Source organism: Ornithorhynchus anatinus, chromosome X1 (assembly GCF_004115215.2).
Source record: "Ornithorhynchus anatinus isolate Pmale09 chromosome X1, mOrnAna1.pri.v4, whole genome shotgun sequence".
Taxonomy (NCBI): Eukaryota; Metazoa; Chordata; class Mammalia; order Monotremata; family Ornithorhynchidae; genus Ornithorhynchus; species Ornithorhynchus anatinus.
In genome coordinates this window covers 14,020,640-14,036,891 of record NC_041749.1, presented here as the reverse complement: position 1 = coordinate 14,036,891, position 16,252 = coordinate 14,020,640, and the positions used below count along the sequence as shown (strand labels likewise).

The window sequence follows — 16,252 nt, the reverse complement described above, 5'->3', positions numbered from 1 at the left end:
CCGTCCTTCATATGGATACAAGCCTCCATGGAGAAAGACAAGAAGAATCTAGAATAATGTAACACCCTTCCTGATTTAGACAAGCTAACTGGTGTTTAGTTTGACTGGGACTTGCGGGGGGGAAATGGAAGGAAAATCAGAGGTCTTCCCAAAGAGCAGAGCGCTACAGCTCCCAGTGAAGTATAACGTAGCAAGAACATGGATCGTTCCAAGCCTGGCTCCTTTATGCCCACTCTCTTCCGAGAAGCAGCGTGGCCTAGTGGATAAACCACGGTCCCGGGAGTCAGAAGGAGCTAGGTTCCAATCCCAACTCTGCCACTTGTCTGCTGTGTGACCTTGGGCAAGTCACTTCACTTCTCTGTGCCTCAGTTACCTCATCTGTAAATTGGGGATTAAAAGTGTGAGCCCCTCGTGGGACAGGGACTGTGTCCAACCTGATTAACTTGTATCTACCTCGGGGCTTAGAACAGTGCTCGGCACCTAGTAAGCGCTTAACCAGTATCATGACTATTAATTATTTTTCCAGGGAGAGGGGGTGCCCTCAGTGATAGGGCAGGGAGCAATAGTAACAAATTCCATTTACAACCCTTACTCCCTAAGCCAATAGCCTCCCTATTTGCTATTGTCTTTTTAATTGCCTTTCTGGAAGGATCTTGGATTCCCTATTCTGCTCCCTTCTGATTCAATCATTACCCATGCCCCCATTCTATCCCCTTGACCCTTGGGCTTAGTAGAGTGCTCTGCACCTACCAAAACCTCAATAAATACCACTGATTGATTCACTCATTTACTGATTTCTCCAATAAGTGTGAGAGGAATATAACTATGTCACTTATTAAGCCTGGACCAGGTGCCAAACTGAGACAGACGCAAGATTGTCAGATGGGTCATTGTCCCTGAACCACAAGGGACTCATAATCTAAATAATCCCTCCCTACTTTACAGATCACAAGGTTTGAGGGTGGTTTTTGTTTGTTTTTTAATGGTATTTATGAAGGGCTTGTTAAGTGTCCAGGCACTATACTAAGCCCTGGGCTAGAGATAAGATAGGTTGGAAACAGTCCATGTCCCACTTAGGGCTCACAGTCTCAATCCCCATTTTACAGATGATGTAACTGAGGCCCAGAGAAGTGAAGTGACACACCCAAGTCACACAGCAGACAAGTGGCAGAGGCCGGAATAGGATCCAGGTCTTTCCGACTCGCAGTCCCATGCTCTACCCATTAGGCCACCTTGCCTCTCTGTTGGGACTGGAACCCAGGTCTCCTGACTTCCAACCCTGTCTTCTTTCCATAAGGTCATGCTATTAATTAATTAATCGATCAATCAATAAAGTGGTCTTTATTGAACACTTACTATGTGCAGAGCACTGTTCTAAGAGTTTGGGAGAGTACAATACAAGACGATTAGCAGTTAAGGTTCCTGCCAGTAGTTAGTATCTTGGTCCCACTGAGTCATTTTCTACCTCTGGCCTGAAATGCCCTCCCCTCCTCAAATCCGCCAATCACACTTCTCTCCTTGAAAACCTGACTGAAGGCGCAACTCCTCCAGAGAGCCTTCCCAGACTAAGCCTCCCTTTTCCTCAACTCCCCCTCCCTTCCACATCACCTCGACTCACTCCCTTTGCTCTCCCCCCACACCCCACAGCACTTAGGTAATTATGTATCTATCTATAATTCTTACTTATATAATTATATCACATTTATAATTATTTATATTGATGCCTACTTGTTTTGATGTCTGTCTCCCCACCTCTAGACTCTAAGCCCATTGTGGGCAGGGATTGTCACTTCTTATTGCTGAATTGTACTTTCCAAGTGCTTAGTACAGTGCTCTGCACACAGTAAGCATTCAATAAATACGATTGAATGATTGAATGATTGAATGAATGAATGAACGAGTGAAAGAGTTTGGGGCCGTAACATCCAGAGTGACCTAGAGCTTTAAAGGTTTGCTCAAGCGGGGCAGTCTCCAGCCCAGCCTCTCTCCTTCTTCCTCCCCTCTTGCCTCACCCTCTTCTTGCCTCTCCGGCTGGTAGCCACAGCTACTGCTCTGAACAACTGTGGCCACGAAGCAGCCGTGCAGTATAATGTCACATTACACCGCGCGTGGTGAAATTGGGGAGCTAATCTGGCCCAGCCACCACTGAGCATCATTGCATGGGGCAGCGGGGTTAAGGCATTTAAAGCCATTTGATTCTCAATGAAGTAAGCTATGTTGTGTATTTCAAGTGTATACTTGGCTCTATGCACCAATCACTCACAGATTTGATTTTATTTGTCTCTTCAGTACCCAAAGCTGCTGACTTCTGAGCTGGACGCTTTCTTTCTGCAAAATTGGATGGCTGGGTAAATTCTGGAATGGGACAGCAGAGAGTTTAGGTGTCACATCTTTTTGTGGGTTTTTCATCTTAGGAAAGTGTTTTTGCTTTTTTGTGCAGGTTGGAGTGAGTGAAAGATTTGGACTAAGGATGTGCTGTGGGCATATAACCCAAATCCCTACCCTCTCCACGGTCTCTATCTCATTCCTTCTAGGCGTCTTGGACGAGCACAAAATCTCCACTGTTTGCAATAAAATATGCTCATCCTCCATATGTCCTGTGAATTCTCCATGTCCAATACAACATGCATCACCAAGAAATGCAGTTTAACAGTCTGGCAGGACTCACACTTTTTTTATGCCTTCAGGGGATCGGTCCAGATGTTCCTCAAAAAAACAGTAGAGTGCAAATTAGCCTTCCAAGAACTCAAGGGGGCAAACTGAGTTCTATTCTATTTATTCACAGTGGGGACTCAGAAATTTGGACCAGACAAGGGGAGAGATAAACATATGGCGGTGGCATAAACATGTATAAACTCAAGGCTCTGGAAAATTTCAGAGGAGGTCAGGAGGAAAGGTGCCCCGCTTCAGAATGTCACAGTGATATTCCCATTTTCCCTGGGATGGGACAATAAGCAAGCACAACCTAAGGGGGTCTTCAATTTTCTTAGAGTTAGGGGTCAACAGGCAGTGCTCCGAATTTCCTTTGCCAGTGTTGCAGAATGAATTTCACCGATTTTATTTCTTGCAAGGCTGAGCACCCTTATTCAATTACACCAGATATAACTCACTACTAATCAGTCAATCAAATAGTTGTTGAGTGCCTACCATTTGCAGAGGGTGGAATTCAGCACTTGAAGCAGCCACAGTGAAGCAGCATTTTATGGCATTTTAAGTCATGGCAAATGTATACAATGTGCAGATAGCTGACTAGCTGTGCTAGCCTAATAACTCTGGCGTGTACTTCAATAACAACACTAGGTCAAAATCAAACAATAAAACCCAACCCCCATACTGACTTCCGCAGAAAAACTGCTTAAAAAATCTCTCCTTATATACAAAGTACCCACTCTAAAGGCCAACTGGACCAAAACTCTGAATCTTTTTTTCTTATTTATATTCTTATTGTTGCTACACACGAGAGAGAGAGAGAGAGAGAGAGAGAGAGAAACAAAGAAAAATCAGAATCTCTGGGAATTACTCAAATGTGGGTTCGAGCAGATAAGGCACCTGAGTTTATGTCCAGTGACATGGTTTTAACGACCCTGGGAGCTAGGCAAGTATAGTATCAGTGACAAGTTCTTCCTAAAGAGAACCACCTCCTCCACTCCACCTGAATGCCCACTTCCCCCATTACTTTTTACCATTAGATCGTAAGCCCCTTGTGGGCAGGGAATATTCCTCACGCTCCTTTTGTGCTTTCCCATGCACTTTGTACAAGGGGTGCTCAGTAAATACCATCACGACTACTACTACTATTACTAGTAATAATAATAATTTTGGTACCTATTAAGCACTTAGTATGTGCCAACCACTTTCTAATTACTGAAGTAGATTCAAGTTAACCAGGCTGGACGCAGTCCCTGTCCCAGATTGGGTTTATGCTTTTAATCCCATTTTTTAATAGATGAGATAGCTGGGGCACAAAAGAAGTGAAGTGACTTGCCCAAGGTCACCCAGCAGACAAGGGATGGAGATGGGATTAGAACCCGTGACCTTCTGACTCTCATTCTCATGCTTTATGCACTACACTGTGCTATTACTGCTGCTGCTATTAGTAATACTAGCGTGGCTTAGTGGAAAGAGCCCGGGCTTGGGAGTCAGAGGTCGTGGGTTCTAATCCCGACTCCACCACTTGTCTGCTGCGTGACCTTGGGCAAGTCGCTTCACTTCTCTGTGCCTCAGTTACCTCATTTGTAAAAATGAGGATTAAAAAATGTGAGCCCCACGTGGGACAATCTGATGACCCTGTATCTACCCAAGTGCTTAGAACAGTGCTCTGCACATAGCAAGCACTTAACAAATACCATAATTATTATTATTATTAATACTATTTATTAAGTACTTACTATGTGCAAAGGACCAGATTGAGAACTGGGAAGGTACACAGATGAGATGTAGATATGGTCCCTGAACCCCAAGAGACTCACAATCAAGGAATAAGAGGGAGAAACGGTTGGTGACTGACACCTATGCAAAGGTGAATAAAAATTATAAAAGATAAGAATGACGATCCCCTCTCAGGACCGCACCTGGAGAGTCTCGGCTACAGGAGGGAGTCAAGCATAGGCCTACCCGTTCCATTCCTAGCTCAGACAGTGGTTAGCGAGCGGAAGGCCATCGCTACAAGTCAAAACTCACCTATGCTGGGCAGCAGCGGCACGGGAGAGAGTCGAGGGCGGAGACTCAAGTTTACCCCACCGAAAAAGGCGTTGGTAAACCACTTTCATATTTTTACCAAGAGAACTCTCTGGATCCCCTTCCAGAAACGATTGCAAATGGAGGTGGGGCGTTCGGGGAGAGACGTCTCCTTGGAGTCGCTATGGGTCGGAGACGACTCAAAGGCGTAAGACAAGATGAGGATGACGATAAAGCCCAGAGGAGCATCAGGATTTCAGGCTCCCGCCATTACTGCTGCTACTGCAGCGCTGAAAACATTGAATTATCTCAGCCACACCGCCTGAAGGATTTAGGATAATTTCATGAAAGTGGAGAAGACCTTGAGCTCACGGGATTCAGCCGACAGCTGAACCTAGGAGTCTCACTCAGGGTGGCCGCGCAGCTTCCTCCCGCTTCCCAGATCCAACCAGAGGTATTCAGTCCGGTGAAGTCATTCTGTCTAATCTCCTTCTGGCTGACTGCCTTGGACAAACAGCCAGGAAAACAGAACCCTGCCCCCGCTTTGTTATTCTATGTTTGTTCCTTCTTGGTTCTAAATGGTCAATGAATCAGTGGTATTGGAGCTTATTGTGTGCAGAACACCAGACTAAGCGCTTTTTATGGTATTTGTTAATAATAATCATGATAGTATTTGTAAAGTGCCTACTATGTGCAAAGCATTGTTTTAAGCGCTGGAGGAATACAAGGTGATCGGGTTATCCCACGTGGGGCTCACAGCCTTAATCCCCATTTTCCAGATGAGGTCACTGGGGCACAGAGAAGTTAAGTGACTTGCCCAAAGTCACACAGCCGACAAATGGCGGAGTCGGGATTAGAACCCATGACCGCTGACTCCTAAGCCCGTGTTCTTTCCACTGAGCCACGCTGCTTCTCTAATTAAGCACTTACTATGTGGCAGGCACTGTACTAAGCGCTGGGGTAGACACAGGCTAATCAGGCTAGACGCAGTCCATGTCCCACGTGGTGCTCACAGGCTTTTTGGCCATTTTACAGATGAGATAACAGGCACAGAGAATTTAAATGACTTGTCCGAGGTCACACAGCAGACGAGTGGCAGAGCCGGGATTAGAACCCAGGTCCTTTTGGAAGCACTTGGAAAAATACAATATAATAGAGTTGATAGGTGCAATCCCTGTCCACAAAGAGCTTACGGTCTACCAGGGGAGACACATTAAAATGAATTGCCTCTCTGCTTGGTCTCCCTGCTCACCTTGTTCTGCTCACCTCTCCCCACTCTCCAAGACGCTTCCACGGTTACCCCTTCCTCCCTGAATTAAGCAGAAATTCCTGACCGCTGGCTTTCAGGCACTTAATCAACTTTCTTCCTCTTATCTATTCTCTCTTCCCACCATGCAAAGCCCTTCTGAAATCCCACTGCTGTAGGTGTTCTCCAACTCACACTTCTTCTCCTCCGGTCATATCCTCCCAGCTACCACCTCAACGCTTTGGAGTCACTTTCAACTCATGCCCTCCCACCCACCCGGGGCACTTCATGACATTTACATAATAATAATAATGTTGGGATTTGTTAAGCGCTTACTATGTGCAGAGCACCGTTCTAAGCGCTGGGGGAGATACAGGGTAATCAGGTTGTCCCACATGAGGCTCACAGTCGTAATCCCCATTTTACAGATGAGGGAACTGAGGCCCAGAGAAGTTAAGTGACTTGCCCACACCCACACAGCTGACAAGTGACAGAGTTGGGATTCGAACCCATGACCTCTGACTCCCAAGCCCGGGCTCTTTCCACTGAGCCACGCTGCTTCTCATGGTGTGACATGGCACCTACATTTTCTACTGTTTAAACATTTCTTCATTCATTCATTCAATCGTATTTAATTGAGCACTTACTGTGTGCAGAGCACCGCACTCGGGACTTGGGAGAATGCAGTATAGCAATAAACAGACACATGAGAATACGGTATAGCAATAAACAGACACATTCACGGCCCACAGTGAGTCTACTGTCTAGACGGGGAGACAGACATTAATGTAAATAAATAAATTACAGATATGTACATGAGTGTTGCAGAGCTGGGATGGGGGATGAACAAAGGGAGCAAACCAGGGTGACGGAAGGGAGTGGGAGAAGAGAAAAGGAGGGTTTAGTAAGGAAAAGCCTCTTGGAGGAGAGATGTTTTCTGTCCGCACATCCATCTTCCCATCCTTTTCCCACCTATTTGTTACGTCTGCCTCTCCTCCTAGATTGTAAGCTCTTTGGGGGCAGGGATTGCATGTCTTGATCCTATAGTACTCTCTCTAACGTTTACTACAGTGTTCCGTACACAGGAAGCACTAGATATGAACTACTGAACTGTGGATTGTAAACTCAGTGTGGGTAGGGAATGTGTCCACCAACTTTGCCCCAATCTCATCTATTTCATCACTAACCCCTTTCCCACATCCTCCCCCTAGCCTGGAACTCCCTCCCTCCCTCCTTCCCTCCCTCCCTCCCTCCCTTCCTTCCTTCCTTCCCTTTTACTGAGCACTTACTGTGTGCAGAGCACTGTACTAAGCCTTGGAAAATACAATTCGGCAACAGATAGAGACAATCCCTACCCAACAATGGGCTCACAATCTAAAAGGGGGAGACGGACAGCAAAACAAGTAGAAAGGCATCAATAGCATCAAAATAAATAAATAGAATTATAGATATATACACATCATTAATAAAATAAATAGAATAATAAATATATACGTATATACACAAGTGCTATGGGGCAGGAAGGGGGGTAGAGCAGAGGAAGGGAGTAGGGGCGATGGGGAGGGGAGGAGGACCAGAGGAAAAGGGGGCTCAGTCTAGAAAGGCCTCATGGAGAAGGTGAGCTTTCCTTCCATATAAGCCAGACCGCCACTCTCTCCACTTAGTATTATTATTATAACATTATTATCATTATTTATATAATAAATATATTTATTCATATTAATGTCTTTCTCCCCCAGGAGATTTTAAGCTTGTTTTTTATAGCATTTGTTAAGTGCTTGCTAGGTGCCAGGCACTGTACTAAGCGCTAGGGTAGACAGAAGTTAATCTGGTTGGAACCAGTCCCTATCCCACACAGAGCTCCCAGTCTCAATCCCTTTATACAGATGAGGGAACCGAGGTCCACGGAAGTGAAGTGACTTGCCCAAGGTCACCCAGCTGGCAAGTGGCAGAGCCGGGACTAGAACCCAGGTCCTTCTGACTCCCAGGCCCGCGCTCTAGCCATAAGGCCACACTGCCTTATGGACAAGGAATGTGTCTGCTAATTCTGTGGTATCATACTCTCCCAACCACTTAGTACAGTGCTCTGCACATAGTAAGTGCTCAATAAACGCCACTGATTGATTGACTGGTTGATTGATTGTTGTATTATACTCTCCCAAATGTTTATTACAGTGTTTTGCTCACAGTGAGCTCTCACTAAATACCATTGGTCGATTGATTGGAGGGTTGGTTGATTATACATAAACCCATTCCCTCTGACTTATCCTTCATCATCTCTCCATTCTCATCCTCAGTGTGTCCTCCAAACCCAGGATCCACTGGATCCATTTCCTTCCCTGGCTGCCCAGCGTGTGTGGGAGGGTCACATGCCACGGGCGTGACTCCTCTTCTCCAGGCAGGCCCAAGACCAGCTGAGAGGCAGCCGTAAGGGCACGCCTTCCACGGGTGGCAGCGGGGGATGGGGAATGGGGGACGGGGTGGCGTGAATAATAATAATAATAATGTTGGTATTTGTTAAGCGCTTACTATGTGCCGAGCACCGTTCTAAGCGCTGGGGGAGATACAGGGTAATCAGGTTGTCCCACATGAGGCTCACGGTCGTAATCCCCATTTTACAGATGAGGGAACTGAGGCCCAGAGAAGTGAAGTGACTTGCCCACAGTCACACAGCTGACAAGTGGCAGAGCTGGGATTCGAACCCATGACCTCTGAGTCCCAAGCCCGGGCTCTTTCCACTGAGCCACGCTGTCGTGGAGCCATTACTAACTTTGCAAGCGGCCCACTAGCCCTCCGAGTGGGCTTGGAGGGATGAAGAGTAGAAGAGAAGAGGGGAGGGAGGGAAGGAAGGGAAGGAGAGAGGGGAAGGAAAGAGGAAAAGGAGGGAGGGAAGGGAGGGAGGGAAGGGAGGGACGGAGAGAAGGAAAGGAGGGAGGGAAGGGAGGGAGAAAGGGAAAGAAGGGAGAGAGAGAGGGAAAAGAGGGAGGGAAAGGAGGGAGGGGGGAAAGGAGGGAGGGAAAAGAGGGAGAGAGGGAGGGAGGGGGGAAGGAGGGAGGGAGAGAGGGAAAGAAGGGAGGGAGGGAGGGAAGGAAGGGAGGGAGGGAGGGAAGGAAGGGAGGAGAAGGAGGGAGGGAGGGGGGAAAGGAGAGAGGAAAAAGAGGGAGGAAGGGAGGGAGGGGAAAGGAGGGAGGGAGAGAGGGAAAGGAGGGAGGGAGAGAGGGAAAGAAGGGAGGGAGGGAGGGAAAGAAGGGAGGGAGAGAGGGAAAGAAGGGAAGGAGGGAGGAAGAGAGGGAAGGGAGGGAGGAAGGAGAGCAGGGAGGGAGGGAAGAAGAGAGGAAGGAAGGGAAGGAAGGGGAGGAAGGAAAGGAGGAAGGGAGAGAGAGAGAAGGAGGAGGAGAAGTGCACAGATAGCATGTTTTCATTTGGAGGCAGGGGTCGGGGTTTGGGGTTTGGGGCTCTGGAATCTCTTGTTGGAGAGCTGGATGGTGCAAAAGGATGGGATCCCGCCCTAAAGCTATAGGGGTGAAAAAATGGCTCCTGGGGGTTTTGGTTGGAGCAGGGTAGGAGGAGAGAGAGGGAGAGTGTAAGGGAAACAGGATGGTGGGAAAGGTGAAGGGGGCGGGCGAACATCCATAGTGTTTCCTCCCTATTATCCTCGCTCAGGGGATGGCCTGGAACTTCCCCGCAACTAGACTAACCTGGTGCTGGTTTGAAATTCTAACCGGAGCTCAGAATCTGCTGCCTCCTGAATCGATTCTCTCGTCCTTTCTCTGGAAACCCTTCCCAGCCCGCTCCCTTCCTCCCCAGCTACCTCTTCCCCGGTTCTCCAACCCCTCCCCTACCCCGTCTTGGGCTGGACCCTCACTTGGAAAAGTCAGGGGGAAAAGTCAGGGGATGGGAAAGGAAGGAAAGACCCTCCAGGTGGGCGGGGAGGGATGGGGAAGGACCGGAGACCCTCGAGTGGGAGAAGAGATCCGGGGATGGAAAGAGATGGACTGGGAGAGGAATGGGAGACCCGGGGATGGGAGGAGAGATCCAGGGATGAGTAGACGGAGGGAGCCGAGGGACGGAAAGTGGGTGGACCGGGGAGATGGGTGGACGGAGGGACTCCAAGGAGAGGGACGGACGGACAGAGCCGGGGGACGGGAGAGGAGAGTGGACGGAGGCGCCCTTAGGAGATGGGTGGACAGAGGGACCCGGGGGGCGGAAGACGGGGGTGGACGGGGGAGATGAGTGGACGGAGGGGGCCGGGGGAGATGTGGGGGGGGGGGTGGACAGAGGAAGGCGGGAGAAGGTGGAGGTGAGTGGCCAGTGGATGGGAGCTGGGTGTCCGCAGGGACCAGGGAGAAGGAGGAAGTGAGTGGACAGTGGACGGGAGCTGGGTGTCTGGAGAGAAGCGGGGTGAGGAGGAGGAGGAGAGTGGACAGGGGCCGGGGGGCCGGAGAGAAGCGGGGAACGGAGGAGGTGGGCGGCCTGGGGAGGTGGGTGGACGGAGGGACCCGGGGTCCGGGGGGATGGAGGTGGACAGGGGAGGCGGGTGGACAGAGGCAGAGGGGAGAAGGAGGAGGTGAGTGGTGGGTGGACAGAGGGACCCGGGAGAATGGGGATGGACAGGAGAGGTGGTGGACGGAGGCAGGGGAGAGGAGGAGGAGGTGAGTGGACAGGGGAGGTGGGTGGACGGGGGGACCCGGGGTCTGGTGAGGTGGGGGTGGACAGGGGAGGTGGGTGGACAAAGGCAGGGGGAGAAGGAGAAGGTGTGTGGACAGGGGAGGTGGGTGGACGGGGGACCCGGGGTCCGGGGGGATGGAAGTGGACAGGGGAGGTGGGTGGACAGAGGGACCCGGGGTCCGGGGGGATGGGGGTGGACAGGGGAAGTGGATGGACAGTGGCAGGCGGGAGGAGAAAGTGAGCGGCCTGGGGAGGTGGGTGGACAGAGGGACCGGGAGCCCGGGGGGATGGAGGTGGACAGGGTGGGTAGGTGAGTGGCCTGGGGAGGTGGGTGGACGGAGGCGGGGGGCAGAAGGAGAAGGCGAGTGGACGGAGGCAGGGAGGAGAAGGAGAAGGCGAGTGGACGGGGGAGGTGGGTGGACGGAGGCAGGGGGAAAAGGAGGAGGCGAGTGGCCAGAGGCAGGGGACAGAAGGAGGAGCCGAGTGGACGGGGGAGGTGGATGGACAGCGGCGGGGGGGAGAAGGAGGAGGCGAGTGGCCTGGGGAGGTGGGTGGACGGAGGCGGGGGGCAGAAGGAGGAGGCGAGGGCTTGGCTGCGTACCTGTGGAAGTAGTGGGCGCAGAAGAGGGCGAGGAGCAGGGGCCGGTGAGGGCGGTGGGCGTCGGGCGCCGGGCGTCGGGCGGCCAGGGCGGCCAGGGCCGCGGGCAGCAGGAGGGAGGGCAGCTCCTGCAGGCACCAGGCGGCCCGGGCGGGCAGGCGGGCGGCCCCGGGCAGCAGCCGCTCCGTGCCCTTGCCGTAGGGCGCGGGGCGACCCCCCAGCGCCGCCCACGCCCCCAGCAGAGCCATCGCCCCGCTGCCCGCAGACACCGGAGACGCGTGGCACCCTTCGGCCATCGCCCCCGGCCCGCCGCCCGGCACGGCCGGCACCGGACTCGGGACACCGGGACCCGGAACCCGGGACTCGGGACACCGGGACCCGGAACCCGGGACCCGGGACCCGGGACCCGGGACCCGGGACGCCACACCTAGGACCCAGGACCCGGGACACCGGCGTCAGGACCCGGGACGCCTCACCCCGGACTCGGGACACCGGGGCCCGGCACCCGGGACACCGGACCCAGGTCCCAGGACTCAGGACACCGGACCCGGGACCCGGGACCCCTCACCCGGGACTCGGGACACCAGACCCGGGACCCAAGACCCAGGACACCGGACCCAGGACCCAAGACACCTCACCCAGGACACCGGACCCCACACCCAGGACCCAGACACCGGACCCAGGACCTCACACCCAGGACACCGGTCCCCAGCCTCGACGGTCCCTTTATACACCCGTCCAAAAAAGCCCCTCCCCCCCCCCCCGGACCCTCCTCCTCCCTCCCTCCCTCCCTCCCTCCCTTCCTCCATCCCCCGCCCTCCTCTCCTCGACTCCACCGCCTTCCTCGCAAAAAGCGGCATCGATAACTTCAATCCCATCTCCTATCGGAAAAAGAAAAAATCAGCATGCAGCAGCAGCAGCAGCAGCAGCAGCAGCAGCATAAACTGGAGAAGCAGAGTGGTTCAGTGGAAAGGGCCCGGACTTGGGAGTCAGAGGTCGTGGGTTCTAATCCCTCACTGCCGCTTGTCAGCTGTGTGACTTTGAGCAAGTCACTTCACTTCTCTGGGCCTCGGTTCCCTCATCTGTAAAACGGGGATTAAGACCGGGAGCCCCACTTGGGACAACCTGATCACCTTGTATCCCCATCCCAGCGCTTAGAACAGTGCTTGGCGCATCGTAAACGCTTCACAGATACCGTTATTACTATTATTATTATAACGAAGGTCTTTGTGAAGCGCTTACTCTGCGCCAGGCACTGTTCTAAACACTGGGGGGGGGGGGGGAGTTACAAGGTCATCAGGTGGTCCCACTGGGGCTAGCAGCCTTCATCTCCATTTTAATAATAATAATAATAATAATAACGACGGTGTTCGTTAAGGGCTTATTAGGTGCCGAGCGCTGTTCTAAGCACTGGAGGAGATACAAGGTCATCGGGTGGTCCAGCACCATGGACTAGCAGCATGGCCTAGTGGATAGAGCGTGGGAGTCAGAAGGACCTGGTTCTATAATAATAATAATAATAACGTTGGTATTTGTTAAGCGCTTACTACGTGCCAAGCACCGTTCTAAGCGCTGGGGTAGACGTAGGGGAATCAGGTTGTCCCACGTGGGGCTCACAGTCTTCATCCCCATTTTACAGATGAGGGAACTGAGGCGCAGAGAAGCGAAGTGACTTGCCCACAGTCACACAGCTGACAAGTGGCCGAGCCGGGATTCGAACTCATGAGCCCTGACTCCAAAGCCCGTGCTCTTTCCACTGAGCCACGCTGCTTCTCCAGGTTCTAATCCAGGTTCCGCCACTTGTCTGCTGTGTGACCTTGGAAAAAACACTTAACTTTACCTCATCTATAAAATTAGAATTAAGACTGTGAGTCCCGGGTGGGACAGGGACTGGGTCCAAATTGGATAGTTTGTATAATAATGTTGGTATTTGTTAAGCGCTTATTATGTGCAGAGCACCGTTCTAAGCGCTGGGGTAGATACAGGGTAATGAGGTTGTCCCTCGTGAGGCTCACAGTCTTAATCCCCATTTTACAGATGAGGTCACTGAGGCCCAGAGAAGTGAAGTGACTTGCCCACAGTCACACAGCTGACAAGTGGCAGAGACGGGATCTGTGTTTCAGCGCTTAGTACAGTGCCTGGCACGTTGTAAGCATTTAACAGATACCGTTCATTAAAAATAAAAAAAGGAGAGAGTGCATCAGGAGGTGGGAGAGAGCTGATTGCTTTAAAGCTGATGGTGAGGAATTTTGGCAGGGCACTGGTCTAAGCACTAGGGAGAGTACAATACAATAAAGCAGGTACAATAGTATTTACTGAGCGCTTACTATGTGCAGAGCACTGTACTAAGCGCTTGGAATGAACAAGTCGGCAACAGATAGAGACGGTTCCTGCCGTTTGACGGGCGCACGGTCTAATCGGGGGAGACGGACGGACGAGAACGATGGCGATAAATAGCGTCGAGGGGAAGAACGTCTCGTAAAAACAATGGCGACTAAATAGAATCGAGGCGACGTACATCTCATTAACAAAATAAATAGGGTCATGAAAATATATACGGTCGAGGGGACGAGTACAGTGCCGAGGGGATGGGAAGGGAGAGGGGGAGGAGCGGAGGGAAAGGGGGGGAAAAGGGTTAAGCTGCGGAGAGGTGAAGGGGGGGCGGTAGAAGGAGTAGAGGGAGAAGAGGAGCTCAGTCTGGGAAGGCCTCTCGGAGGAGGTGAGTTTTAAGTAGGGTTTTGAAGAGGGGAAGAGAATTCATTTGGCGGAGGTGAGGAGGGAGGGCGTTCCGGGACCGCGGGAGGACGCGGCCCGGGGGTCGACGGCGGGATGGGCGAGACCGAGGGACGGCGAGGAGGTGGGCGGCGGAGGAGCGGAGCGTGCGGGGTGGGCGGTAGAAAGAGAGAAGGGAGGAGAGGTAGGAAGGGGCAAGGTGACGGAGAGCCTCGAAGCCTAGAGTGAGGAGTTTTTGTTTGGAGCGGAGGTCGATAGGCAACCACTGGAGTTGTTTAAGAAGGGGAGTGACATGCCCAGATCGTTTCTGCGGGAAGATGAGCCGGGCAGCGGAGTGAAGAATAGACCGGAGCGGGGCGAGAGAGGAGGAAGGGAGGTCAGAGAGAAGGCTGACACAGTAGTCTAGCCGGGATATAACGAGAGCCCGTAATAGTAAGGTAGCCGTTTGGGTGGAGAGGAAAGGGCGGATCTTGGCGATATCGTAGAGGTGAAACCGGCAGGTCTTGGTAACGGATAGGATGTGTGGGGTGAACGAGAGAGACGAGTCAAGGATGACACCGAGATCGCGGGCCCGAGAGACGGGAAGGACGGTCATGCCATCCACGGTGATAGGGAAGTCTGGGAGAGGACCGGGTTTGGGAGGGAAGATGAGGAGCTCGGTCTCGCTCACATTGAGTTTTAGGTGGCGGGCCGACATCCAGGTGGAGACGTCCCGGAGGCAGGAGGAGATGCGAGCCCGAAGGGAGGGGGAGAGGCCAGGGGCGGAGAAGTAGATCTGCGTGTCATCTGCGTAGAGATGGTAGTCGAAGCCGTGAGAGCGAATGAGTTCACCGAGGGAGTGAGTGTAAATGGAGAACGGAAGAGGGCCGAGAACTGACCCTTGAGGAACTCCAACAGTTAAAGGATGGGAGGGGGAGGAGGCTTCAGCGAAGGAGACCGAGAAGGACCGGCCAGAGAGGTGAGAGGAGAACCGGGAGAGGACGGAGTCCGTGAAGCCGAGGTGAGATAAGGTATGGAGGAGGAGGGGATGGTCGACGGTGTCAAAGGCAGCAGAGAGGTCAAGGAGGATCAGAATGGAGTAGGAGCCATTGGATTGGGCAAGAAGGAGGTCACGGGTGACCTTAGAGAGAGCAGTCTCGGTAGAGTGGAGGGGACGGAAGCCACATCGGAGGGGATCTAGGAGAGAATGGGAGTTAAGGAATTCTAAGCATCGATTGTAGACGAACCATGATCCCTGCTCAAAGGAACTTACAATCTGGACAGGTGTAGAATGTTTTAGAAAAATGATCTGGGAAGCTACTGGGGGTGTAGAGAGCAGAGGGAAGTATGCACTGGAGAAGATCTACTCTAAAGAACATAGGTTAGTTGTGCTCTCTACCCTTCCCTTTCCTTCTCCTCTTCCTCTTCCTCCTCCTTTTCGCTTCTACTTCCTCCTTCTCCCCACCCGAAGACTGGGCCTGCCAGAACCTGGTTCTTTATGTCAATGACAAAAAACCTCCCAGTCCTGAAGAAAGCATGTATGCCTGTTTCTGGCTACCGGAGATTAACCTTTTCTGTGCAGTGACAAAACCCTCAAAGAGTAAGGAAATCGGGGCGTTAAGAAAAGACGAGGAGAGGGATAAGCCCCCGCATCCGTGGGACCCCCACCTCGTCCTACCTCCTCCCTCTATCCCCCCACCACCGCAGTCGTGACCTGTTTCACAGGCACCGACCGTCTCTCTCGATCCCGGGAGCACCCCCCCCCCCATTAATCGCGAAGTAACTGGGAATGCGCCCGCTGGAATTTTGAGCAAGGAATTGAGACAATTGAGAAGGGATCTCGAGAATTTTCCTCTCCATGACCCTGTCTCCCCTGGGGCCAAAATGTACCCCCCCTCCGGGAAGTGCCCACTGCAACTGGGCATACCGGTTATGTAGGGGTCCCTGTGAGTGGTGTGGAAGTAAGGAATTTCAAGAAAGATTTCAAATCCCTCTAAGAGGATCCCGCGGGAGTAGCAGAACAATTGGATCGCTTCCTTGGCCAAAGTTTGTGCCCGTGGGGCGAGTTAATGCACATCCTTAGTATGTTATTTAACCAGGTGAGAGAGCCCAAATTAGAGCAGCAGCTATGACAGAATGGGAGTGGAATAATAATGACCCGGCCCACCGAAGGCAGATGCAGGATCTGAGAGATTTGATGATAGCGGGAATTAGGATCGCTCTTCCCAGACCCCAAAATATAAAGAGAACCTTCGAGATCACCCAAGGAAAGGAGGAGTCACCAGCCGCGTTTTGGGGGCGGCTGAGAGAAGGGGTCCGCAAATACTCGGGGATAGACTCAGAAAGTGATG

At 52.2% G+C, this 16,252-nt stretch overlaps 1 protein-coding gene across 1 annotated transcript in view; it reads right to left on the bottom strand.

Moving 5' to 3' along the window:
* Window positions 1-11,536, bottom strand: part of SRD5A2 (steroid 5 alpha-reductase 2) — a 52,164-nt gene extending 40,628 nt beyond the window's left edge. The window contains exon 1 of the mRNA XM_029049970.1: window positions 11,193-11,536. Coding sequence (XP_028905803.1) covers window positions 11,193-11,485 — 293 coding nt within the window. The 5' untranslated portion in view covers window positions 11,486-11,536. The remainder of the gene's footprint in view (window positions 1-11,192) is intronic.
* Window positions 11,537-16,252: the final 4,716 nt, after the last annotated feature.